Here is a 27,920-nt window from a genome sequence, read left to right as displayed (position 1 = left end):
GGTCCGCTCCGTACACCTCGTACACACGGCTCCGCTCCGTACACCTCATACACACAGCTCTGCTCCGTACACCTCATACACACACTGCTCTGCTCCATACACCTTGTACACACGGGTCTGCTCCGTACACCTCATACACACAGCTCTGCTCCGTACACCTCGTACACACACTGCTCTGCTCCATACACCTTGTACACACAGGTCCGCTCCGTACACCTCATACACACACGGCTCTGCTCCGTACACCTCGTACACACACGGCTGCGCTCCGTACACCTCGTACACCTGCGGCTCTGCTACATCCACCCTGTAAACCCCTCCTGACCCCACACACAAACTTCCCCTCATCCAGCACCATGACAACCAGCACAGCAGAGTCCTGCATACACTGAGGCCCCTGATCATGTGACCCCTGACTCCTCCCCTCCTGTGACCTCATCACAGGTCCTGTGTGCATAGAGCAGCCATATATGTGGTGTGCGGCTCTGCAGGTGGAGGTAGGTGCTGGAGATTCCCCATTACTGGGCACAGGGGGCAGTAACCCCTTCAGTGCTGAGACTATTTTGGTGCTTTTCTGTTGTCACTTTCTAAGAATTATGACTATCCTTTTCCTCTGATACATACAACCCAACTGTGCTAAACAGGAAGTGAGGAAACTATATGCTCTCATAGTACAGTGTGACCCTTTCCTGACCAATAAAAACTCACTTCTCCCCATTCCTGATGCAGATACAGATGACCCCAGGCAGAGGTGTATCTAGGGTTTCTGGCACCTGGGGCAAGAATTCATTTTGTGACGTCACCGCTGTGCTCTGCTTTACGGCCGGCGCTGACACAGTCAGTGCGGGAAGCTGACGGCGGGGGACGTGACAGACATCGGAATGTGAGTATGTACTGTTTTTTTTTTTTAACTTTTACAATGGTAACCAGGGTAAATATCGGGTTACTATGTGCGGCCCTGCGCTTAGTAACCCGATGTTTACCTTGGTTACCCGGGGACTTCGGCATCGTTGAACACAGTTTCAACGATGCCGAAGTCGTCCCCCTGATCGTTGGTCGCTGGAGAGCTGTCTGTGTGACAGCTCCCCAGCGACCACACAACGACTTACCAACGATCACGGCCAGGTCGTATCGCTGGTCATGATCGTTGGTAAGTCGTTTAGTGTAACTGTACCTTTAGTTTCATGTTTTGTATTGTGTTCAGGATCAGATAAATCACAATCATTAAAGCCTCCTGTGTGTAGATAAATTAAATATCAAGCAGCTGACCGTTTGGAAAGGTAAGCATTGTACTTCCTCATTACCAAATAGCTGCTACATTAAGGGTGAAGATAATTGTCCCTGAGGCAGACTGGACATCTCCAGCATCACATGGCAGAATGAAAATGCAATATTATGATGCCTTATCAATAGTAATCTGATATCAACACCATGCACACATATATCTGTAATTGAGAGATTTTCAGCCTCGAGAACCCACAGAAATGTGAAATAAACCTGTGTTTAGAATGATAAATGTATGCTCAGAATTATGGCATATTATTCCACTAGGGGGTTCCTATGGTCTACAGGACATACACTAGAATATTTTCCTTGCATCATCTTTCTGTGCATTCAATTACCCATGTTCCTCTCACCCGAGAGCCTTTCATAATATCTCCTCTGGAAAATACTCATTGTCAGATCCAGGAGAGTCAACGTGAATTTTAGGTCTGTCCTAATAGCCTCATTATATCATAAGTTTCCCCTTATTGTCTCCAGTAATTGTATTATTACACAGGATTCTTTATGATGTTACATCGGCTCATCTACTTCCCCTTCAGATTCCAACAAAATCTGATCCTCTCAATGGAGATCTTCTATATACGAGAATTTTCCTGATTGACCCATTAAGGATGGAGAGAGACAGAGACAAGATGGAGAGGATATTACACCTCACCCTAGAGATTCTCTTCCGGCTTACTGGAGAGGTGAGAGATTCTGATGATGTCACATTACATCATTCTTATCTATGGGAATAACAGATGGACAGAACTGGAGAGGTGAGGACTCTGGAAATGTCTGTAGTGAGATTTATTAATATGTGTCTCCATAACCAGGATTACACTGTGGTGAAGAAGATCTCTAGTGAGCGCTGTCAGGCCCCTCTTTCTGAGGAAAGAAACCCAATCACAGGACCTCCACCTCACCCCCTGATACATGAGGACATCAATGACCAGAAGATCCTAGAACTCACCTACAAGATGATTGAGCTGCTGACTGGAGAGGTGACACTGCTGGGAATGCTGGGACATTATATAGTAACGCTGTGAAGGGATGGGAAGATGATGGTATTATTTAATGTGTCAGGTTCCTATAAGATGTCAGGATGTCACTGTCTATTTCTCCATGGAGGAGTGGGAGTATTTAGAAGGACACAAAGATCTGTACAAGGACATCATGATGGAGGTTCCCCAGCCCCTCACATCACCAGGTAATAGGACTAAATACACATGGCCTATAATTATCTGTATGTAAAGAATGAATTCAGTCCCTGTATGTGTTTCCTCCAGTTCTATCCAGTAAGAGGACAACACCAGAGAGATGTCCCCGTCCTCTTCTTCCACAAGACTCTAAACAAGAAGATCGCAATGTTCCTCAGGATCATCAGGTAGATGGAGAGAAGGTGTCATGAAATCTCCCCTATGATGTGTAGACGGCTGTGAAGGTCTTGTGCTCAGTCTTTTTTTATTCACCATTATTATATGTTTTATACTTGTGTAATGAGAACGGTGGAGATGGCAGGATTAGAGCTGATCATAGATGTGACTTCTCCATCTGTCTGTGAATGTGAGTGTATACATGTGTATATGCGTGTGTGTATGCATCGGAATGCATATGGTAAATGTTTACTCCCTTCCAATGTCATTCCATGGTTTCGGCACAGACTATCTCATTATCATGGTAGAATACACAATGATTTCTGGCAACTACAACATTGGATATTGACACCACAGCCCCCATACCCAATAGATAGTTTTTGGTAGACAGATACAGTGGGGAAAATAAGTATTTGATACACTGCTGATTTTGCAATTTTTAACACCTACAAAGAGCAAAGAAGTCTACAATTTTTATCATAGTTAACTTCAACTGTGAGAGACAGAACCTTAAAAAAATCCAGAAAATCACGTTGTATGTTTACACATAATGAATTAGCATTTTATTGCATGAAATAAGTATTTGATACAATAGAAAAACAAAACTTAATACTTGGCATAGAAACTTTTGTTTGCAATTACAGAGGTCAGACTTTTCCTGTAATTCTTGACCAAGATTGCACACACTGCAGCAGGGATTTTGGCCCATTCCTCCATACAGATCTTCTCCAGATTTTTCAGGCTTCAGGACTCTCGCTGGACAACATTGTGTTGCAGCTCCCTGCAAAGATTTTCAATTGGGCTCAGGTCAGGAGACTAGCTAGACAACTCCAGGACCTTGAAATGTTTCTTACGGAGCCACTCCTTAGTTGCCCTGGCTGTGTATTTCGGGTCATTGGAGAAGGGTTTTGGCGTGCACTCAGCCTGAATAAAGCGAGGTGCCGGTGTAATGGACCAGAGGCCCTGATATAATGAAATATTCAAATTCACCGCACTCTCTTTAGATAATTATGCAAAAGTTGTGCCAATTTATTAGAGTGTACTGGGAGCGCAACAGAATATTACAGTATACTGTAATATTCTGTTGCGCTCCCAGTACACTCTAATAATTTGGCACAACTTTTGCATAATTATCTAAAGAGAGTGCGGTGAATTTGAATATTTCATTATTTCGGGTCATTGTCATCCTGAAAAACCCAGCCATGACCCATCTTCAATGCTCTTACTGAGGGAAGGAGATTGTTGGCAACAATGTTGTGATACATGACCCCATCCATCCTCCCCTCAATACGGTGTAGTTGTCCTGTCCCCTTTGCAGAAAAGCACCCCCAAAATATGATGTTTCCCCCACCATGCTTTACGGTTGGGACGGCGTTCTTGGGGTTGGTCTCGTCCTTCTTTTTCCTCCATACTCGGCGAGCGGAGTTGATACCAAATAGTTCTATTTTGGTCTCATCTGACCACATGACCTTCTCCCATGCCTCCTCTGGATCATCCAGATTATCACTGATGAACTTCAAACGGGCCTGGACATGTGCCGGTGTGAGCAGGGGGACCTTGTGTGCCCTGCAGGATTTTAATCCATGACAAAGTAGTGTATGGTAATGTTTGAGACTGTGGTCCAAGCTCTTTTCAGGTCATTGACCGGGTCCTCTCATGTAGTTTTGGGCTGATTCCTGACCTTTCTCAGAATCATCCTTACCCGACGAGGCGAGATCTTGCATGGAGCTCAAGACCAAGGAAGATTAACGGCCATCTTGTGTTTCTTCTGTTAGGTTGAACAGTAAGAAATGTTCACTCTAGTTTCCTACTCCTGGCCTAATGGATATTGATCAGGTGCGCACTAAAAAAATAACATCAGACAACACACAGTCGGATGTAAACTCTCCTTGATCAATCTATGTATCAGCTCCAATACCTTTATTTAATTCGAACATATGTTTATATAACCCCTGTAAGGGGGGCTCGGTTAGCTCTAAAATGGGAGTGATCAGATATCAGATGTATTCCATTGGTTAGTGGGTTGGGCAATGAGCTAGTACATGGTCGGATCCATGATGTCATCAGGCTGGGTTGGTCCATGAGGTCATTAGAGTGGGCGTGACTGTGGGCGGATCCATGAGGTCATTGGGGTGGGTTGGTCCATGAGGTCATCAGCACATAGTGTGGTGAAACAGGAAAAGACAGCCATCTTTAGTGTCACACTTTGATCATCTTGGATACAAGTACATGGCGTGTGGTGAAACGGGAAATGGCAGCCATCTTTAGTGTCACACTTTTATCTGTGCAAACTTATATGAGGTTACACAGTACACGTTATGGGTCGTTTCTCTCACTCTCTTATGTCTTGAGGTTAATTAAGTATTTGATCTTATGACTCTCCTCAACACTTCCATTTTCTAATAATTGTGCCAACAGTTGTTGCCTTCTTACCAAGCTGCTTGCCTATTGTTCTGTAGCCCATCCCAGCCTTGTGCAGGTCTACAATTTTGTCTCTGGTGTCATTAGACAGCTCTTTGTTTTTGGCCATGGTGGAGAGGTTGGAGTGTGATTGAGTGTGTAGACGGGTGTCTTTTATAGATGTAACAAGTTCAAACAGGTGCAATTAATACAGGTAAAGAGTGCAGAATAGGAAGGCTTCTAAAAGAAAATCTATTAGGTCTGTGAGAGCGAGAATTCTTGCTGGTTGGTAGGTGATCAAATACTTATTTCATGAAATAAAATGCAATGTAATCATTTAAAAATTATACAATGTGATTTTCTGGATTTTATTCTTAGAATCTGTCTCTCACAGTTGAAGTGTACCTACAATAAAAATTACAGACCTCTCCATTCTTTGTACGTGGGAAAACTTGCAAAATCGGCAGTGAATCAAATACTTATTTTCCCCACTGTAATAATAATAATAATAATCTTTATTTTTATATAGCGCTAACATATTCCGCAGCACTTTACAGGTTGCACACATTATCATCACTGTCCCCGATGGGGCTCACAATCTAGAATCCCTATCTGTATGTCTTTGGAATGTGGGAGGAAACCGGAGTGCCCGGAGGAAACCCACGCAAACATGGAGAGAACATACAAACTCTTTGCAGATGTTGTCCTGGTTGGGATTAGAACCCAGGACCCCAGCGCTGCAAGGGCAGTGCTAACCACTGCGCCACCGTGCCGGCCACTGTATATCTCACGACTCCACTATACACAGATCATTCGGTTCAGCGGAGTTCTCCATTGTTCTCTATAAGAGAGGTGATGCCAGATTCCTCTAGCAGCGGCTTTTACCTCCGTGAATAAAATGATCGGCAAACCAAAATCAGATATGCTGGATTCTTCTTTCCCCACGATCATCTGATTCAGGAGGCCTCCATGGGCTGTTGGCTGGTTTTGGCAAGTTTGGCTGACATTAGTATAATGTGTATGGGGTGTTAGAGGTACCATTTTTTATCAGGGCTGTTTCATCTACAAATTCATCGCTTGGTTTGAACAGTCACTTTCTTCTGATTGAATCCCTTTAAGTACCTGAAATGATCCGCAAATAATAGATTATACATTTATAATCTCTGTAGGTCTTGCTTATGCAGTGCCCCAGGGTCCTGGTCGTTGCAGTAATGTCATTTCCCTCTAGGGGGGAGTGATGTTAGGTTTGGAGGCAATAAAGGAGATCTCTTTACCAGGTACCACAATCATACAAAACATTTCATACTCCAGTCCACCGGGGAAGCTGTGCTCCTATTTATTAGGACACTCTTCACATTTAGGTAAAACTGGTGGCCTGGAGAGGAAGTTAGGCAGTTACTGGCTGAGCTTTGCTCAGGTAGTTGGTCCCTGACAGGGGTGGGAGCCTGGCAGAGGCTGAGACAGAGGGACACGGAGCTGCGCCTGCCCTGAGTGCGGCAGTTCCTAAGAAAGGACACGAAGAGAACTGTATTGTGAGAAGAAGTCATAGCAAAGGAGTGGATACCAGAAGGATTTCTGCCCTGTACAGGCTGCCTCCTTCTGAGGCGCAGGATCCCAGTAGCCGGAACACCAAGGGAGCAACAGTCATTTATGCCTTGCTCCAGAGACCGGCAGGACAGCTAATTGCAAGTTACTGATCCGCCCTATACCCAGGAGGCTAGGTGGCACCCATGAGAGATAGCATCAATAACATTTACAACATCTGTGAGGACCTTATGAGAGGCTTAGCAGTAAGGTACTACAGCACCAAGGCGCTAGAGGAAGGCTACTGATTTCCACCTGGATAAGGGGACTCTGGATTTGCCTCCGAACCGGCCAGCCCTGTAATCTGTGCTCTGGACTGTTGATGCTGAAGCCTTCAGTAAAAGGTAAAGAGACTGCAACCTTGTGTCTTTGTTCTTCACTGCGCCTCACACCATCCACTATCTACACACTGGGAAGCCCTGGGGATACACTTCACCTGTGGGAAGGTATACCATCTAGCTGCCATAACATCACCCCAGCGGACCCCTTAAAGCAGCGTTGGTCAAACTGACCGAATACCACAGGTGGCGTCATGAACATATCCCTTTAAAGACCTTTTCCCTTTTACACGGACGTCCCACGGGCCACGGACCGGGTCAGCCACCGTGACATCCCCCTGAGAACTGAAGGACCCGGTACCGAGTACCCCACTGCCTGCGGGGGCACTCCACTTACATGTTGCAAAGTTTATATGGTTGAGAAAAGATGACTATCCATCAAGTTTGACTGATGGATGGGGAACGATAAAAGGGGGTATAAATAAAACCACCATACATGATCTGGTTTTCCTCAGAGAAGCTAACTTTTCCCTCCTCATCTCAACTGTAGCTTCAATGGATTAAATATTCAGAAAATAACTTGTTCATAATTATTTACAATTCAACAAAAGCGGACTTAGATCACTTTAGCCGCAAGAAGAGAACCATAAATAAAATCACCATTCTTTATTTCCATTAAGGTAAAATCCACAAGACAAAAAGATATCACAAAAACAGAGTGTACTGAAGGACAAAAAGAACCGCACTAATACACATATATGTCACTCAAGTGTTTTGTCAATTTTAAGCATCAATATTCAGCCACATTTGGTAGTATAATATCATATCATATACGGTTTAAGCACCATTAGGGGTTAAATGGCAATAAATATACCAAGGTGTAAATACACCGTATACAATACCCCTTATTCCTAAAATAGAGAAAGTGCTATCAGTAGTCCGATATAATGTATAACACATATATAGATACCATCAAATACCTTAAGCCAATTGTCACCAAAGTGGGCCGCAAAAAGTGCAGAGTGCGAGCTGATCAGCATGCACGCGCACGCGCAATTCCCGTGATGTTAGCCCAACATAGATCAATTTGCACGTGCATACAGCGTAGTATACTACAAATGTTGTGCTGCACGTGATATGTTCTCTTATCTGATACTGTTTCTTGCCATCTGAGGACGTGAAGGATGTGGCCCTTACCAGATTTTTGCATGCCAGACACCCCCCGCATGGAAAGAAACCTTTTCTTTGTTGACCCGCACCACAAAAGTCAGGTGTTGCCACACGCCGTCAGCTTCCCTGCACTGACTGTCAGTGCTGGCCGTAAAGCAGAGCACAGCGGTGACGTCACCGCTGTGCTCTGCTTTACGGCTGGCGCTGACACAGTCAGTGCGGGAAGCTGACGGCGGGGGACGTGACCGACATCGGAATGTGAGTATGTAGTGTTTTTTTTTTAAAAAACTTTTACAATGGTAACCAGGGTAAATATCGGGTTACTAAGCGTGGCCCTGCACTTAGTAACCCGATGTTTACCCTGGTTACCCGGGGACTTCGGCATCGTTGAAGACAGTTTCAACGATGCTGAAGTCTTTCCCCGGATCGTTGGTCGCTGGTGAGAGCTGTCTGTGTGACAGCTCCCCAGCGACCACACAACGACTTACCAACGATCACGGCCAGGTCGTATCGCTGGTCGTGATCGTTGGTAAGTCGTTTAGTGTAACGGTACCTTAAGCTATTCGTGTTTTTGCTCTCCCATCCAATAATGATTTTTATGTTGTAAGCAAAAATAAATGATATTGTGGTCACTGGTATCAAGGTTTTCGTGAACAGTGACATTTCCAACAAGCTCCGCATGGCTAGAAATGAGCATTACCTACAGAGCATTGCTTCTTGTTGGGTATTCCATAAACTGGCTCTTAATATTATCCTGCAACAAACTGAGGAATTTTCTCCCTTTTGCTATCACGATTGGATGTACTGACTGACAGCTCTGTTGTACAATCTAGTACAGGGGCATGCTGAGCTGTTGGTGTTTTGATTGACAGTTCAGCCATACAATCTGAGAGTGGGAGGTGCTGAGCTTCCATCAGGTGTTCCCTGTTCCAACTGTTTACCTAGCTACTTAAGCTGTCAGTCCCAAATAGATGCCTGTCATAGTTTTCAGCTCAGTATGGTGTGTTCTCTGTGCTTTGTGCTCTGAATTCAGACGGTTTCTTTTTTTGTTGCCGGACCCTGGATTTGCCTATTGACTACATATTTTTATTACCCTTTTTGCCGTGTCGCATTCTGGCTCTGGATTGAGACTTGACTACACCTTTGTCACTTCCCTCTATTTATGAGGTTCTTTTTTGGCTCTTGACCTTGGACTCCTTGATTACCCTGACTCACAGCTTTCCTGTGAAAAGTGACTCAGCGTCACATTTGCATTTGAAGCAACCCCAATCTTTATCTGGGTAGCTAAAATTCCCAAGCAATGTACCAGCCTGTGCAGCCTGCACCACCTGATAATGTATCCGACCCTGCAGGTCCTGAGTGATGTTGGAAGATTTATATATTACACCAAAAATTACTTTTTCATGGTGTATTTTCCTATGTAATTCCACCCAAAAGTTCCCCTCTGTTTTCATATCACTCTCAACATAAGAATTTTTGCTCCTATTTTCCTGCTCTTTGAGTACCATGCTCCTCTCCAGATTGTCAATCGCTTTCAGTGTTGCATTTTCCTCCTCCAGATATCTAATATGAGCTTCCGGTTGGCGACCATACTCAAATCTGTCACAGCGGTATTCACCCTGGAACTCCTGCTCCAGTTGTGCATACACAGCTCTGGCAAAAATTAAGAGACCACTGCAAAATTCAGTTTGTCTGATTTTTCTCTTTATAAGTATATTTTTGAGTAAAGTGTAAATTGCTCTTTTATTCTATAAACTACTGACAACATGTCTCCGAAGTTCCAAGCAATACATTTTGTATTTATTTTCTGAAAATGAGAAATGATCAAAATAACAAAAAAATGCATTGCATGGGGACCTCAAATAATGCAAAAAAAAACAAGTTCATAATCATTTAGAAACAACAATACTAATGTTTTAACTCAGGAAGAGTTCAGAAATCAATATTTTGTGGAATAACCATGATTTTTAATCACAGCTTCCACCTGTCTTGGCATGCTGTCCACCAGTCTTTCACACTGCTTTTGGGTGACCTTATGCCACTCCTGGATACAAAAATCTAAGCAGTTTTTCTTTGTTTGATGGCTTGTGACTATCCATCTTCCTCTTGATTACATTCTAGAGGTTTTCAATGGGGTTCAGGTCTGAAGATTGGGCTGGCCATGACAGGGATTTGATGTGGTGGTCCTTCATCCACAACTTGATTGACCTAGCTGTGGCATGGCGCATTGTCCTGCTGGAAAAAATAGTCCTCAGAGTTGGGGAACATTGCCTGAGCAGAAGGAATCAACTGTTTTTCCAGGATAACCTTGTATGCGGCTTGATTCATATGTCCTTCGCAAAGAACAACCTGCCCAATTCCAGCCTTGCTGAAGCATCCCCAGATCATCACCGATCCTCCACCAAATTTCACTGTAGGTGCAAGACACAGTGGCTTCTACGCCTCTCCAGGTCTCCGTCTAACCATTAGACGTCCAGGTGTTGGGCAAAGCTGAAAATTAAACTTATCAGTGAAGATTACCTTACTCCAGTCCTCTTTGGTCCAATCCTTATGGTCTTTGGCAAACTTCAGCCTGGCCCTCCATTGTTTCTCATTGATGAAAGGTGTTTTTCTAGCTTTGCATGACTTGAATCCTTCCTCTAGGAGCCTGTTACAAACTGTTCTTGCCATGCACTTCACCACAGCTGCCATTTGCCATTCCTTTTGTAGGTCACTTGATGTCATCCTGCGATTGCTGAGTGACATTCAAATAAGATGACAGTCATCCCAGTCAGTGGAGAGTCGTTTTCGCCCTCTGCCGGTCTGTAGCTTTGTTGTCCCCAATGTCTGCTGCTTGACCTTGTTGTAATGGACTGCCATCTTTGAAATTTTAAGGATGGAGGCAAAACGACACTCACTGGGTCCCTCTGCTAATAAAGCCAGAATTGAGCCCTTCTTTTCCTCACTCAAGACTTTTCTTTTCACCTCCTTTGGCATGGTTAAATGTTATTTTTTCCTTCCTATTACTTTTGGGATATTACTAACACTTGTTTTGCCATCCAGCTTGTCCTATTGCAAGAGGATTGCTAACACCACAGCAGTGTTTTTTTATGCTTTCCTTTGTTAAATATGATTTGGTTCCGGTGATCACCTAATCAGCAGCACATTAAGTAGAATGAGGTGTACGCTGGTTGGAATTCAACTGACACTGGAATGGAAACAGGAACACATGGGCTACTTGCACAGTGAACAAGTCTGTATGAACATGCTCACACACCACCAAGAAACTTGAAGACACAAAAGAGCATAGTAGAACCAAAAACACTCAGTTTAAAAAAATAACAGTAATCCACAAGTGCTAGTAAAAAGATGTAAAAAACAGGGTATTTGGTTGATACGTTTTTTGCAAAAAATGTATACTAAACTGCTCCACCAAACGTCAAGGTATACCCATATCAGAGCAGTCCTAACTGATGTATGCAATCCCTATCTGATGTATTTAAAAACCTGATCATCTGTATATTACCTGTGTGAACAGGGTTCAGAGAGGAAAAGTCCATGTGGACACTGGAATGGAATGGCTGTCAGACATGTAGAGAAGCTGATTTTTATAAAACTGTGCAGCGATCTCTTAATTTTTGCCAGAGCTGTATATGGCAGACTCTGCTCTGAAGGAAACCTCAAATCTGGCTATCCAATATCCAAACAAACAGTAAAAAATTATAAAATGTTAAGATAAAATAAAATATTTACAGGCCTTGAACTCCTTTTTTAAACTCCTTGTTTTTTTTTTAACTCTACCTGTTTCCAAGTCACTTATTGAGTAATCCTCAGAATTGAGAAAATTATCTGGGGGGGCCCTAAAGTTATGTTACTGAACGGTCGTTTTTTTAGAGAGGAAACAATAGGATGGGAAGCTATGCAAGGAAACATTATTGACAAGGTCTGTCACTGATGATGCCGTGATTCATTGGTGGGAGGTGCCGCTTGGTGGACGTGTGTGGTGTTTATATAATTTGTTATTTAAAATGATCTAACAAAATATTCAAATAAATAAATGGCCTACAACCAGAGTGTGAGCCCACTTTACAGTTGGTTGTTGGAGATTGACGGGGGTCTCCATTTTCCTTACCTGCCTGGGGGATCGTAATACCTTGTTCCAACTCTGACAGCATGAATGATAGAGTTGGAAGGGACCCCAAGGTTCACGGTGTCCAACCCCCTGCTCAATGCAGGATTCATTAAACCTTCTCAGACTGTTGTCTGTCCAGCCTCTGTTTGAAGACTTCCATTGAAGGAGGACTCGCCACCTCTCGTAGCAGCCTGTTCCACTCATTGATCACCCTCACTGTCAAAAAGTTTTTTCTAATATCTAATCTGTATCTTCTCACTTTCAGTTTCCTTTTATTGCGTCCCGTGTTTCCATGTGCAAATGAGATAAGCAAGGTCGATCTACACTGTGACATCCCTTCAAATATTTGTAGACAGCTATTAAGTCTCCTCTTAGCCTTCTTTTTTGCAAGCTAAATATTCCCAGATCCTTGAACAGTTTCTTGTATGGCATACTTTGCAGTCCTTTTTTACATCCTGGTAGCTCTTCTCTGAGCGTGGTCCAGTGTTTCAGTGTCTTTTTTAAATTATGGTGCCCAGAACTGGACATAGTATTCCAAATGAGACCTGACCAAGGAGGAGTTGAGGAGCACGAGTTGCATTTTGCCACTCTTTTGGGCTTCGTATAGCTAACTGATTGACTTTTGTTAACAAATGTTTGGAAAATGGAAAAAAAGGACAGCTATTACGTTGTTATTGTTGTATTTTACATGTACAATTGCTCAGTTACCAAATATGCATATATATTTTTAACCTCCTCAATGTGACGTTGCTATCGATCGCAGCATATTAAAATCCAGCTTTTGAATCTCTTCAATCAGCATCATAAAATATTACATAAAGGTGTGCAAACTGCCAGAGCCATCAACACTTCTTCTTCCCATTCAGGTCCCTACTATAGTGCATCCTCTGAGTGGAGATCTTTCGTATAAGAGAATTTTCAGCATTGACCAGTCCAGGATGGATAGGAACAGGGACAAGATGGCAGAGAGACTATTACACCTCACCCTAGAGATCCTCTTCCGACTTACTGGAGAGGTGAGGGATTCTGATGATGTCACATTACATCATTCTTATCTATGGGAATAACAGATGGACAGAACTGGAGAGATGAGGACTCTGGAAATATATGTAGTGAGATTTATTATTGTGTCTCTCCATAACCAGGATTACACAGTAGTGAAGACCTATAGTGAGAGCTGTCAGGCCCCTGTGTCTGAGGAAGGGAGAAGACCCCTGAGCCCAATCACCATGCCTCCACCTCACCCCATGATACATGAGGACTTCAAAGACCAGAAGATCCTAGAACTCACCTACAAGATAATTGAGCTGCTGACTGGAGAGGTGACACTGCTGGGAATGCTGGGACCTTATACAGTAATGCTATGAGGGGATCGAGGGAATAACGGTATCATTGTGTATGTCAGGTTCCTATAAGATGTCAGGATGTCGCTGTCTATTTCTCCATGGAGGAGTGGGAGTATTTAGAAAGACACAAAGATCTGTATAATGACGTCATTAAGGAGGTTCCCTGGCCCCTCACATTACAAGGTAATAGGGCTAAATATGCATGGCCTATAATTATCTGTATGTAAAGAATGAATTCAGTCCCTTTATGTGTTTCCCCCAGATCTATCCAGTGAGAGGACAACACCAGAGAGATGTCCCCATCTTCTTCTTCCACAGGACTGTAAACAAGAAGATCCCAATGTTCCTCAGGATCATCAGGTAGATGGAGAGAAGGTGTCATGAGATCTTCCCTATGATATGTAGACGGCTGTGAAGGTCTTGTGCTCAGTCTTGTTTTATCCACCAGTATTATATGTTTTATACTTGTATAATAAGAACGGTGGAGATGGCAGGATTAGAGCTGATAGATGTGACTTAGATGTGACATCTCGGTTTGTCTGTGACTTTTACAATATTTGTTTCAGGGAGAAGATCTGACCCATATTAATACTATAGAGACACATGTGATTGGTGATGAGTGGTGGAAAGAGGAGATTCCTACATATGACTACCCAGGTGAGTAACCACTAAATGCAGAGAAGTCACAGATTATTCTCAGTCACCGACTGTGGCTGCTTTATTGGTGGTGTAGTCCGGTCATATCATAATCAAGTGGTCACCACTCTCCTGCTAAACCAGTGCATGCTCCTCCAGCTAAAACTTTCCTCATTACTTTGGTCATTGTAAGTTTTTTTTTTTTTTTTTTTTTTTTAACCATAACATTTTTTATTTTATTAAACATTGTATAACAAAACAGCGTCGTACAAGTATTTAGTTTCTGTATAGTGTGCATGAATAATAAACGATATAAACGATGTAAGGCTATAAATTACCTTAATTGGCCTATTTATAATAAAAAAAAAAAAAAAAAAAAGGTTCCTCGCATCATGTTCTCATACACTTTATGCAGTATTAGCCCTCTGTGTCTGTACTGCTACATACTTAGGCAGGTAACTGGTTCATGCAGCTTTACATGAACACCTGAGCCTTACACTATGGCTGGTCCGAATAACTAAAGCAATTGTTACCATCCACCTCTCGTGTCTCCCCTTTTCCCCATAGTTTGTAAGCTTGCGAGCAGGGCCCTCACTCCTCCTGGTATCTGTTTTGAACTGTATTTCTGTTATGCTGTAATGTCTATTGTCTGTACAAGTCCCCTCTATAATTTGTAAAGCGCTGCGGAATATGTTGGCGCTATATAAATAAAAATTATTATTATTATTATTAATTTTACAAAGACGTAAATGACAAAGACAAGACAAGACAGTAAGGGGTAGAAGGAGGGGAAGGGGAAAAAAAACACAAAAAACCTCAGTTAAATCGACTAATCAAATCCGAACTCAACCGCACTACAGGTCGGATCCCGCTGCATAATAATCCCACGGGGACCATATTGCCTGGAAGCGCACCACCGAGTCATTTAGTAAGGCTGTAAGGTGTTCCATCCTTCTGACATCCATGATCCGTCTAATGAGGATCTGAAGTGAAGGGGGACTTGGCTGCCTCCAAAGACGCGCAATCAGGCATCTGGCCGCTGTAAGGATATGTTGCAATAATCTATTGGAGAGTTTGCCCATACCCGGCGCCCCGTGACCCAGGAGAAGCACCAGTGGGTTTAGTTCTATATCTGTATGCAATACCTTGTCAATGAGGGACTTAGCTTGACCCCAAAAAGGCACAATTTTTGGGCACGACCAGAATATGTGCATGAGGGACCCAGTGCTTCCTCCACATCTCCAACAGGAGGGAGGGACAGAGGGATTCAAGTCCATGCAGAAACTCTGGAGTGTGATACCAGTGCATTAGTATCTTATAGATATTTTCTCTATAGTGAGTACAAACTGATGATTTTGCGGCATTCCTCCAAATGACAGACCACTCTCGGGGAGAAATACGCCGCTCCAGGGCAGCCTCCCACTTGCGCATGTATAGAAAAGATTCACCAGACCCATCCCATGGATCCGATAAAAGGTTATAAATTTCTGAGATCAGACCCCTGGTGTTCACGCCCCTCCTGCAAATTTTCTCGAATTCCGTGGGGATCGAAGCACCCGCTTTACCATATAGGGAGTTAGCAAAATCTCTGATTTGTAGGTATTAAAAGAATTCCCTGTTGGAAATCGAGAAATGTTGCTTAAGATAATCAAAGGAGTGAATCTCCATGGTCTCCCCGTCTATAATGTCCGCAAATCTAAATAGGCCCGCTTTAAGCCAAGGGTGAACCATAGGAGACTCTAAACTGCTTGGGAGCTGTGGATGATAGATGAAGGACACCAGGGGGGAGCAAGGTGACATGAGGGCGAATCTCCGTGTGCAGGTGTTCCAAATGTCACGGGTGAACTGCATGGGGCCTAAAAGGGGCGGAAAGGACTTACATTGTGCTGGCGACCATAAAAGAGAGTTGGGGTGTATTGGGGCAAGCCATAATTTCTCTATTTCATTCCACTTGCTGTAGGCCCATAGGGACGTCCAGCAGGGGATTCTCCTCAGGTGTGTAGCCCAGTAGTATTTAAGAATATTTGGCACAGAAAGCCCTCCCCTGGTCTTATGAGCTGTGAGAACCTCCTTAGCCACTCTATGGCGCTTTTGTTGCCATATGAACCTAATAATAGCCGCCTGAAGGGCCTTCAATTCCGAGACCGGAACTCCAACTGGGATGGTCTCAAAGGCGTAGATCAGTCTGGGTAAAAGGCTAATTTTTACCGCCGCTATCCGACCCATCCACGAGAGAGGGAGTGATTGCCATTTAGTCAGGCGGGCTTTGGTTCTTTAAAGAGGGAGGGGAAATTTAGTTTGTAGAGGGTCTCATATGAGGACGTAATATTCACCCCCAGATATTTCACAGCATCCTGTTTCCACCTGAATTTAAAATTCAGGCGTAGATGGTCCCATACCTCAGGGGGGATGTTCAGCGGCATAGCCTCCGTTTTGCTGGAATTGATTTTATACCCAGATAAGTCCCCATATCTCCTCAGCCCTCATGAGGTTCGGAAGAGACACGTGGAGATTAGTGAGCGTCAAAAGAACATCATCAGCAAATAGTGCGATCTTAAAAGATTTACTCCCAACCATCACCCCAGTGATATTGGGGTCCCGTCGTATGGACGCTGCCAGGGGCTCTATGCAGAGGGCAAACAGGAGAGGCGACAAAGGGCACCCCTGCCTGGTGCCATTCGATATAGTGAATGGTTTGGATGTACAGAGAGTGAGTTTTATGGCTGCTGTAGGGTGGTTATATAGGGATCTCAGCGCAGACAAAAATCCGCCCGAGATGCCAAAGACCCGCATCGTACTAAAAAGGAATGGCCAGGAGAGGCGATCGAAAGCCTTCTCGGCGTCCAGGCTCAATACTAATGTTTGCAATTTCTTTCGGTTCGAGATATCTACCAAGTCCACAACCCTCCTGGTGTTATCACCCCCTTGACGGCATTGTAAGATTTTTTGTTGGAGTGAGATTGGTTTTGGCCAGAGCAAACACACCGAAGGATTCGCCCTAACCCTCGGAATTAAATCCTTAGCTGCCCAGATCTTTAAACTGCAAAGCCAAATGAGAGCATACGTGGAATGTGCTGACAATTTTGAAAATCATATGAAGAAAAATCTAATTTTGATGGGTCAGGGTTTTATGTCGAATCACCATTCCATGTTTTCTAAGCACCAAATCTGAATTTCTTTTATTCAATCTTTGCTTTTTTTCTGTGTACTCAAATATAAACAGTAGACACAAGAAAGTGAATACTGTTGTCATATTTTTCCCTTTTAATTCCAAATATCTTCATAGGGTAACTGTAACAAATGAGAGAGATTAGTATTATTCCAAAGCGAATACATGGAGGCCAGGCAGCCCACCCATGTAATTTTTTTCAATGTCTTCTAAAATGTATTTAGAATAAAAAAAAGAAAGAGGACAGTAATTGAACCTGTCATGTCCCCAAAACGTTATTAACCTGTAGATATGGGGTTAATCTGCAGGTTAAGAACATTCTAAAGCTGATCTGCCGATGCATTGAAAACCCCACTGCTGGGAGGAAATTAGTTTCTAGCTTTTAGTCATAGAGGGATGCCAGATCGTCTGCAGTCAGTGCTTTCGACATTATCCCTCCCGGGAGCTTCTGGCTTTCAGTCAGAGGTGTGCCAGATTGTCTTCAGTCATTGCTCTAAACATTGTAATCGGCGACTTTAAGCAACGACACTTTGCTTGACAGCCTGCTCACTGCAGAAATGCTTGTCGGTCAAAGTGTCAGGACATGCTTACAGAAAATAATAATTCTCCCTAACCTATTTTTGTGTGGGACCAAATGACTTTTCAAGTGACTTTTGAGGTTCCTATGTTTTAGAAAATTGTACTCCTTATAGTTTAAAAAAGCACATTCAGGAAGATTGTTAACCCTTTAAATTTTGTATCACAATAACTGAAAAGAAAACTTATCAGGCCTTGATGATTAAATGTCATGTTAAATATGTGTTTCGGAAACCGCTATGCAGCTTCTTCTCAACACTGATATACTGTATATATAGAAGCTAAGAGAGATAGTTATTAAAAGTTAATTTTTAATTACGATAAATATTCGCAACCACACAACTGAGAAACTGATACCAAGTCCTTGTAGAGGGCGAAGATGTCACACCTAAGGATGAGGCACTACTATGAAGCAAAGAAGAAAAGGGCACACAGCAACACCCAGAAGTGACACTATAAAGTACAGCCAAGAAGTGAAGAAGAGTGGCAGTGGTGGGAGACTCACTACTGAGAGGCACAGAAGCAGCCATCTGCAGACCAGATATAACCGCAAGAGAAGTATGCTGCCTCCCAGGTGCGAAGATCAAGGATGTGACCAATAGAATACCAAAGCTCATCAGTTCTAAGGATGTCCACCCGTTACTTCTGATACATGTTGGCACCAATGACACAGCAAGAAAGGACCTACCCACAATCTGCAAGGACTTTGAAGAGTTGGGGAAGAAAGTAAAGGAACTGGATGCACAGTTAGTTTTTTCTTCTGTCCTTCCAGAATCCAGTAGACAGGCATGGTACCAGGAGATGGAGCAGGATCCTTGATGCGAAAAACTCACTAAGACAATGGTGCAGACAACATGGAGTCGCATTCCTTTACCATGGTGTGAATTACTTGTACAACGGACTACTCGACAGAGACAGACTACACCTCAAAAAACTGGGAAACACACATTAGCCAGAAGACTCGCTACACTCATCAGGAGGGCGTTACACTATAAGAAGAAGGGATGAGAAGAAAATTGTTGGATGCGAACATGAAGCCAGAAAATATACTGATTGAAGGATATGTGGATGGCAAAGAAGACCCAAGACAACATACTCAGAAGGGAGGTAAGAAAATTTTTTAAAACAATACACAGGGAGGAGATTGGAACAAAACAAAATCCTCTAAACTGCATGCTTGCAAACGTCAGAAGCCTGACAAACAAGATGGAAGAACTAGAAGCAGAAATATCTACAAGTAACTATGACATAGTGGGAATAACCGAGACATGGTTAGATGAAAGCTATGCCTGGGCAGTTAACTTACAGGGGTACAGTCTGTTTAGAAAGGATCATAAATATCGGAGAGGAGGAGGGGTTTGTCTTTATGTAAAGTCTTGTCTAAAGTCCACTTTAAGGGAGGATATTAGCGAAGGGAGTGAGGATGTCGAGTCCATATGGGTCGAAATACATGGAGGGAAAATTAGTAACAAAATTCTCATTGGGGTCTGTTACAAACCCCCAAATATAACAGAAATCATGGAAAGTCTACTGCTAAGGAAGATAGATGAAGCTGCAACCCATAATGAAGTCCTTGTTATGGGGGACTCTAAATACCCGGATATTAACTGGGAAACAGACTTGCTAAACCCCTAAAGACAACAGGTTTCTGCTCATAACCAAGAAAAATTATCTTTCACAATTGGTCCAGAATCCAACCAGAGGAGCAGCACTTTTAGACCTAATACTATATAATAGACCTGACAGAATAACAAATCTGCAGGTCGTCAGGCATCTAGGAAATTGCGACCCCCTTTCGCTAGGGGGACTTGTCAGGCAGTCAGAAAAACACTGAACTTTAGGAAGGCAAAGTTTGTGCAGCTAAGAGATGCCCTTAATCTGGTTGACTGGGACAATGTCCTCAGAAATAAGAATACAGATATTAAATGGGAAATGTTTAAGAACATCCTAAATAGGCACTGTAAGCGGTTTATATAACCCATAGAGAGCAATGAAGGTACAAATATGTTTAAAAAGGTACAAATTTATTAGAATCTCAAATATCAATAATTATACCATAGAAGAAAATATATTTACAAAGATTACAACATGACCCTACATAGAGGGGAAAGCTGGCTGTGTGTCAGAAACAACCGATGGGACCACAACCATCCAGGTATAATTAGCTATCAATGGAGTACCACACCAGTCTGATAGATAAATCTAAATAATAGCGCTGATGTATACTGATTGCGTCATAACATATATACAGTTAGGGCCAGAAATATTTGGACAGTGACACTATTTTCGCGAGTTGGGCTCTGCATGCCACCACATTGGATTTGAAATGAAACCTCTACAACAGAATTCAAGTGCAGATTGTAACGTTTAATTTGAAGGGTTGAACAAAAATATCTGATAGAAAATGTAGGAATTGTACACATTTCTTTACAAACACTCCACATTTTAGGAGGTCAAAAGTAATTGGACAAATAAACATAACCCAAACAAAATATTTTTATTTTCAATATTTTGTTGCAAATCCTTTGGAGGCAATCACTGCCTTAAGTCTGGAACCCATGGACATCACCAAACGCTGGGTTTCCTCCTTCTTAATGCTTTGCCAGGCCTTTACAGCCGCAGCCTTCAGGTCTTGCTTGTTTGTGGGTCTTTCCGTCTTAAGTCTGGATTTGAGCAAGTGAAATGCATGCTCAATTGGGTTTAGATCTGGAGATTGACTTGGCCATTGCAGAATGTTCCACTTTTTGGCACTCATGAACTCCTGGGTAGCTTTGGCTTTATGCTTGGGGTCATTGTCCATCTGTACTATGAAGCGCCGTCCAATCAACTTTGCAGCATTTGGCTGAATCTGGGCTGAAAGTATATCCCGGTACACTTCAGAATTCATCCGGCTACTCTTGTCTGCTCTTATGTCATCAATAAACACAAGTGACCCAGTGCCATTGAAAGCCATGCATGCCCATGCCATCACGTTGCCTCCACCATGTTTTACAGAGGATGTGGTGTGCCTTGGATCATGTGCCGTTCCCTTTCTTCTCCAAACTTTTTTCTTCCCATCATTCTGGTACAGGTTGATCTTTGTCTCATCTGTCCATAGAATACTTTTCCAGAACTGAGCTGGCTTCTTGAGGTGTTTTTCTGCAAATTTAACTCTGGCCTGTCTATTTTTGGTATTGATGAATGGTTTGCATCTAGATGTGAACCCTTTGTATTTACTGTCATTGAGTCTTCTCTTTACTGTTGACTTAGAGACAGATACACCTACTTCACTGAGAGTGTTCTGGACTTCAGTTGATGTTGTGAACGGGTTCTTCTTCACCAAATTAAGTATGCGGCGATCATCCACCACTGTTGTCATCCGTGGACGCCCAGGCCTTTTTGAGTTCCCAAGCTCACCAGTCAATTCCTTTTTTCTCAGAATGTACCCAACTGTTGATTTTGCTACTCCAAGCATGTCTGCTATCTCTCTGATGGATTTTTTCTTTTTTTTCAGCCTCAGGATGTTCTGCTTCACCTCAATTGAGAGTTCCTTTGACCGCATGTTGTCTGCTCACAGCAACAGCTTCCAAATGCAAAACCACACACCTGGAATCCACCCCTGACCTTTTAACTACTTCATTGATTACAGGTTAACGAGGGAGACGCCTTCAGAGTTAATTGCAGCCCTTAGAGTCCATTGTCCAATTACTTTTGGTCCCTTGAAAAAGAGGACGCTATGCATTACAGAGCTATGATTCCTAAACCCTTTCTCCAATTTGGATGTGGAAACTATCATATTGCAGCTGGGAGTGTGCACTTTCAGCCCATATTATATATATAATTGTATTTCTGAACATGTTTTTGTAAACAGCTAAAATAACAAAACTTGTGTCACTGTCCAAATATTTCTGGCCCTAACTGTAACTGCATCTACGACATAAGTCATGAGATACAACTCTATTACTGGCACATACTACTGAAAGGTAAAATGACATCCCAATAATGATCTCATATATGAACAAAAACGATATCCCTAGTAGTGCTTAGTATATTATGAAGCACTAGCCCTTAGCATAATGGTACAAATATATCAGTGACACATAGGTATAATACCTGCCAAACAGTCATCCCATATCCCAAAATGAATCATAAATGCTCAAAGAATACCTGCAATCATTAGTCTGGATGGTGGTCTCATAGCGCACCCCGACGTGTGTTTCACTGCCCCCGCAGTTTCGTCAGGAGGTTAGTGAGTGTCGTGTCTACCCTGCTATTTATACTAAATAGTAATTATGTACCTCTATGTCAGCTGTAAGTGGCGCACATCCTCCATGTTGCATTGCGGGGTGGGGGGGGCGGCGCTCAAGGGGCACGTCACCTGGTCATGTGACCGGACCTGTAACCAGGCCAATGCAACGCCGTAAAGAGCTTCCGCCCACCTCACCGCAAGGCAGCGCATGCCCGGTGTGCGCTCCAGCCGTCTAGCCCCAGTGTGTGGATGTAAACATATACATGCACGGCAAAGTGAGCTCCAGGACCCATAATTGCATAGAACATATCTGAAAATAACAGAGTCCCTAAGGTGATTTTCTACAGGGGAATATATATAGATGCATATTTGAAATCTTTAGAATCGTAGTGGAGAGAAAGCCTTATCTGTACCGGACTTGTTATAATTTCTTCGTTATTATGAAAAACATCGGAACAAAATACAGTGCTACATCACATTCAATATACGTGTAATTATACAGTCAATATTAAAAATATGATAGTAATCAATTATCCAAAAATTCACATAACGAGAAGTCCAAACTCGCGAACAAGATAAGCAGTTCCATCGTGACATGAATACTTCATTTATTTCAAAACGAGATGTTCAGTAAGGAATTCTCCATAACATGTAGGATATCCTCTCATCCGACCTCATCCTGATCTTGTAACCATCAGGTTCTTATATAATTATTTAAGGGCAACAACTCTGTAACAGTAAAGCTATGGTAAATATACATATTATTTGCAAATCACTGTAACTGTAAGTGGTTTATACCTTGTGGGAATAAAAGAACAAGAAATAGGAAAAACCCAGTGTGGCTAAAAAAAAAAGAAGTAAGAGGGGCAATTAACAGTAAAAAGAAAGCATTTAAACTACTAAAGCAGGATGGCACAGTTGAAGCCGTAAAAGACTATAGGGAGAAAAATATCTAAAAAACTAATTAAAGCTGCCAAAAAGGAAACAGAGAAGCACATTGCTAAGGAGAGTAAAACTAATCCCAAACTGTTATATATGAATTATGAAGATTGCTGACACACTAACTGGGGAAGAACAGAGGGGTTACTTGCATCAGATATGGGCTACAGGGAGAGAGACAGGAGAAACTTCTAAAAGCAAAACTAATTCCATAACAGTGTAACAGCAAAAAAACAATGACCATACAATACTGTGTGATTCCCAAGTTGGGGACATAACAAACACCCAGGGCTGTCAAGTAGGTAAGCTAAACCTCTGACTCCTCAATTTCCCTGACTCCACCTCACTACTGAGCATGAGCATGTATGTAAAGTGCAGCACAGATTCCTCTCAACTAAAAGCAAAGATCCTTAGCCTAGGAACAAAACAGACATTTATAGGACATTTCATAACTTTCCCAAGTTCTTATGAAAAAATTTACATCACATGCTGCATTGTACTTCTGTACCCAATGTATCATATATTTTAGGAGTCGGTCTATTTTATACCGACACCGACTCCACCCAAATGGACTCTGACTCCAAGGCACTGCAAGCAATGTTTGACTATTGGAACACAGATTTTGCTGTAATAATTTGCGAGCACCATTTTCATAACCCTAAGGTGCCGGAATGGCAGGGAACCAGAACAGAATAAAACCCAACAAAATCACTCCATTTCCCTCAGTGAATTCACCTATAAGACTAGTGACTATTTTGACTCCACAGGAACTCTTTGGAAATTAGCACACAGTGGATTTTGCAAAGTGAAAATTTCAGGCATACCATTTTAGTGCCCAATAAATAGTGCCTGTGCTTCTAGACACATATGTAAGGAATTTAACACACTACCCATGTTTGCTTGTAGAAGAAACAAGCGTTAATGTTATGTGATATCTTCGATATTATGTGGATTGTCAATAAAAAGCTGGAAGGAAAGTAAAAGCGCAATAGGGTCTTATCTGGGTATTAAGAGATACCTCTATTCAGATTTTACTCAGATAGAGCCCAAACACATGCTCATAGAATATTAGCTGCTGCAGATCCACTGGTTTTCTTCGTGACCAGCCAGAGTATTCAAATAAATAAAGCCACTTTTCATCTGAATATCCATTTGGACTTCTATTTTTCAAGCAGCGTGGAGTTAATCCACCTTTTTATCCCATTTTTTTTTCTTTATAATGTAGATTGTGACATGTGTTAGTAGTATTGATTTAAAAGTGTGTAGTTTGACAATTGGGATAGTTGGTTAATATTTGGGACTAGCCCAGAGTAGGAGGAGCTGAGTTGCAGGATAAAGAGGTTGTCCACTACCAATAAAACCCCTTCTTGATCAAAATGTTTGGAGTCTATAAAATAATAAAGCCTATACTCACCTCCCGTGTCAGCGCCGTTCCCGCAGTGTCGGCATTTGCATTCCCTGGGCTCTTGTGCGGTTGATGTGATGCTGGCACCCAATTAGTGCTGGCGTCCATGTCCCTACCTTTGCATCAATCCAACATGAAGAGGAAGTCTGGGCTGCAGCCAATCTCAGACTTTTTCTTCCTGCTCAATTTGATAGGAGGCGGGGACAGAGATGCTAGCGTTGATTTGGCGCCTGCGTCACATGTCACAACAGCCCCAGGAGACGGAGAGCCAACACCACGGGGACAGCGCCAGCATGGAAGGTGAATATTAGCTTTATTATTTTATCGGGGCCAAGCAAGGGGTATGAGAATAAGTTGTACAAGAAGTGGGCAACTTCTTTAAGTGACAGTTTCCTGTCAGAGCTTGGAGTGCATAGTAAGTGGACCTAAAGGTCCGTGGTGAGCAGTGCCACATTCTGTGGTGACCCTAAGTGAGAGACCAAGGAAAAAGGATAGAGATACTCGGAGCAATAGTGACTGCGGGACAGAGTGACTTTCCGGAAACGGGTCCTGAGAGAGGACACCTAGCCACAAGACCCCGAGACTGTAATGCTTGAAGGTAACAGACCTAAGCAGGACTGCATTCATGGGACGGGAAAAGTGTCCCAAGCTGGAGTTCCAGATCGTCAGCATTACCAGCAATACTGGTACGCTAAAGGGGGAAGAAGAAGGTGGAAGTGCAGGACGAGTAGACGAATCGTGCTTAGCAGGACTGTAGCGTTCAAGCTGGGTTGTGGTGAAGTAGTGAGAAACAGTGGACATAGAGAACACTAGAGAGAATGAAGGAAGAAAACTGTGGAAAATGCTTTGAGATGTAAAGGAAACGTTTACAACTCAAAGACTTTGTACCCACTATCCCTTGCATATATTCCCTTTCAAATTCAGAAAAAAAGTTTATTCTTGAATGGTGGTCTCCCTCATTGAACTGTGTAACATCTGGTCCTGGCAAGCCACCAACATCAGTTACATGTGGCCTACTTGGGCATAGCACCCTCACAGCACAAGTCCACACACCCAGCCAGGGCCTCCATTTTTATGTAACGTGCCAGGGTGCAACAGACGACTGCATCGCCCCCTACTACCACTCCGTGCGCCATTACACACTCACACCATAAATTTTTAAGTAAGTTTTTCCCGTTACAGCAATGCGAAACATGTGGAAGCTAACAGTATTTCTGCACACTACATTCTATCCTCCATATCTTCACTATCACACACAGTGCCATCATTTTCTACAACGCGACACTCGCATCAGTTATCGACTCGGTCATCCATCTCGTGCATGGCAGAGTCCAATGAAGCAAAAGACAGCCCTGACACAACAACCTCACAAAAAAGCTTTGGCAAGTGTCCAGGGTTGCAGAGCGGTGCTGGAAGAGAACGCACTCGCAGGAAGATTTCATTCCATTCAAACAAGCAACTTTCACATTCAAGTCACCCCTCGCATTTTCTAAACAAGGCTACATTACCACCCCTGTATCTTCTTTATCCCACAACCTTCAAACAGCTATTCAACAACTTTAACTCAGTCTACTGCCACCTCCGACACCCTCATCTCGGCAGAAGACTTTGCCGCACATTTCAAAAATAAGATTAACCAAACAAAGCAAATCTTTACTGCCCATCCACCACAACTCTTGTGTATAACAGGCCACTGACCATCCCTCATAACCTTCCCACCATCACAGAAGGAGACCTTACTCATCTCCTCTCCAAAACATGCGGCACCACTTGTGCACTCAATCCCATCCCACCTTCTCGCCAACCTCACCACTCCGCTCCTAACCCATTTCTTCATCCTATCTCTATCCTCTGGTACATTTCATTCTGCTTTCAACCATGCAACAATCACACCTCTTCTGAAGAAGTCATCCTTTGAACCGACATCTACGTCCAATTATTACCCCATGTTGCTGCTCCTGTTTACCTCCAAACTCCTCGTACAGCATGTCCATGCTGAATTTTCCTCCCATCCCTCATCTAACTCACTGTTTGACAACCTATAGTCTGGCTTCCGTCCCCGCTATTCCTCCGGAACTGCACTGACCAAAATTACTAACCACTCTTCCCTTGGAATCAAAGCCCTTGCCCTCTCCTGGATCTTCTCATACCTTTCCAATCGCACATTTAGTGTCTCCTACTCCCACACTATCCTCATCCCAAGCTCTCTGTTGGTGTCACTTAAGGCTCTGTCCTGGGACCCCGTACTCTTCTCAATCTATACCTTTGGCCTGGGACAACTCATAAAGTCCCATGGCTTCCAGTGCCACCTATACGCTCAGGATACTCAGGTCCACCTATCTGACCCATTTGTCACCTCTCTGCTGTCCAGAATTCCAGCTTGTCTGTCAGCCATATCCTCCTTCCCATTTCGCCCCATAAGGCTCAATGTAGACAAAACTGAACTCCTCATCCTTCCTCTACCTCATTTAACTTCCCTACCTGATCTATGCATCACAATAAATGACATCACGCTTTTCCCCTGTACCAGAATTCCATTGCCTTGGAGTAACCATCAACTGTGCACTGTCCTTTATACTGCACCTTCAAGCTCTCACCACTTCCTGTCACCGCCAACACAAAAATATTTCCAGAATCCATCCTTTCCTCAACTCTAAATCTACTTAAAGGTTAGTTCATGCCCTCATCATCTCCCGCCTCAGCTACTGCAATATTATCCTCTGTAGCCTCCCAGCAAACGCTCTCACACCTCTCCTTTTCTCCTCACTACTCCTCTGCTTCTCCCCTCTGCAAATACCTTCATTGGCTCCCTATTCCCCAAGATAATAGCAAAGCCGTCCATAATCTGTATTCTCTGTATATCTCCGAACTAATCTCCTGATATTTTCCAATATGTATCCTCCGGTCTTCTAAAGACCTCCACACTTATACTCACTTCACACAATAGCCCACAACACTTTTCCAAACTATTCCCCATCGTCTGGAGTTTTGTGCCCCAACATGTCCAATTATCCTTCACATTTGGAACTGTCAGATGGAACTTGAAGACCCATCTCTAGAAGACAGCCAACAGCCTGCACTGACCTCCCCTGCCACCTCACCACCACCGATGCTGCCGCAAACCCCCCCAACCTACTGTCTTTCCCCATTATCCTGTAGACTGTAAGCCCACACAGTCTGTCATTGTTAGTTTGTTCACTGTAATTTATATTTGTATTTTGTATGTAACCCCTTCTCATGTACAGCACCATGGAATCAATGGTGCGCTAAAAATAAATAACAATAATAAAACAAGGCCCAGAAATAAGGGACACATTTAGCTTTGGGAGTACAGATTTTGCTGAATTGGTTTATGGAAACTATACTGCTTTTTAGAAGCTTTCAGCTAGTATTGTGAAAAACAAATGGAAGAAAGCCCCAGCACTCGCGTGTTAGTTAT

The 27,920-nt window shown here is 43.0% G+C and overlaps 1 protein-coding gene across 1 annotated transcript in view; it reads left to right on the top strand.

The window, feature by feature from the left end:
• LOC138666585 (zinc finger protein Xfin-like) overlaps window positions 1–27,920 on the top strand; it is a 162,944-nt gene that overhangs the window by 65,703 nt on the left and 69,321 nt on the right. Inside the window, exons 10-19 of the mRNA XM_069754786.1 lie at window positions 738–883; window positions 1,824–1,970; window positions 2,100–2,267; window positions 2,350–2,473; window positions 2,553–2,650; window positions 13,049–13,198; window positions 13,328–13,504; window positions 13,588–13,711; window positions 13,791–13,888; window positions 14,095–14,185. Of these exons, the coding sequence (XP_069610887.1) occupies window positions 738–883; window positions 1,824–1,970; window positions 2,100–2,267; window positions 2,350–2,473; window positions 2,553–2,650; window positions 13,049–13,198; window positions 13,328–13,504; window positions 13,588–13,711; window positions 13,791–13,888; window positions 14,095–14,185 (1,323 nt within the window). The remainder of the gene's footprint in view (window positions 1–737; window positions 884–1,823; window positions 1,971–2,099; window positions 2,268–2,349; window positions 2,474–2,552; window positions 2,651–13,048; window positions 13,199–13,327; window positions 13,505–13,587; window positions 13,712–13,790; window positions 13,889–14,094; window positions 14,186–27,920) is intronic.

This window comes from Ranitomeya imitator, chromosome 2 (genome assembly GCF_032444005.1).
Source record: "Ranitomeya imitator isolate aRanImi1 chromosome 2, aRanImi1.pri, whole genome shotgun sequence".
Classification (NCBI taxonomy): Eukaryota; Metazoa; Chordata; class Amphibia; order Anura; family Dendrobatidae; genus Ranitomeya; species Ranitomeya imitator.
Note: the sequence above shows the minus strand (reverse complement) of the source record. Positions and strands in the feature narration are given on the sequence as shown.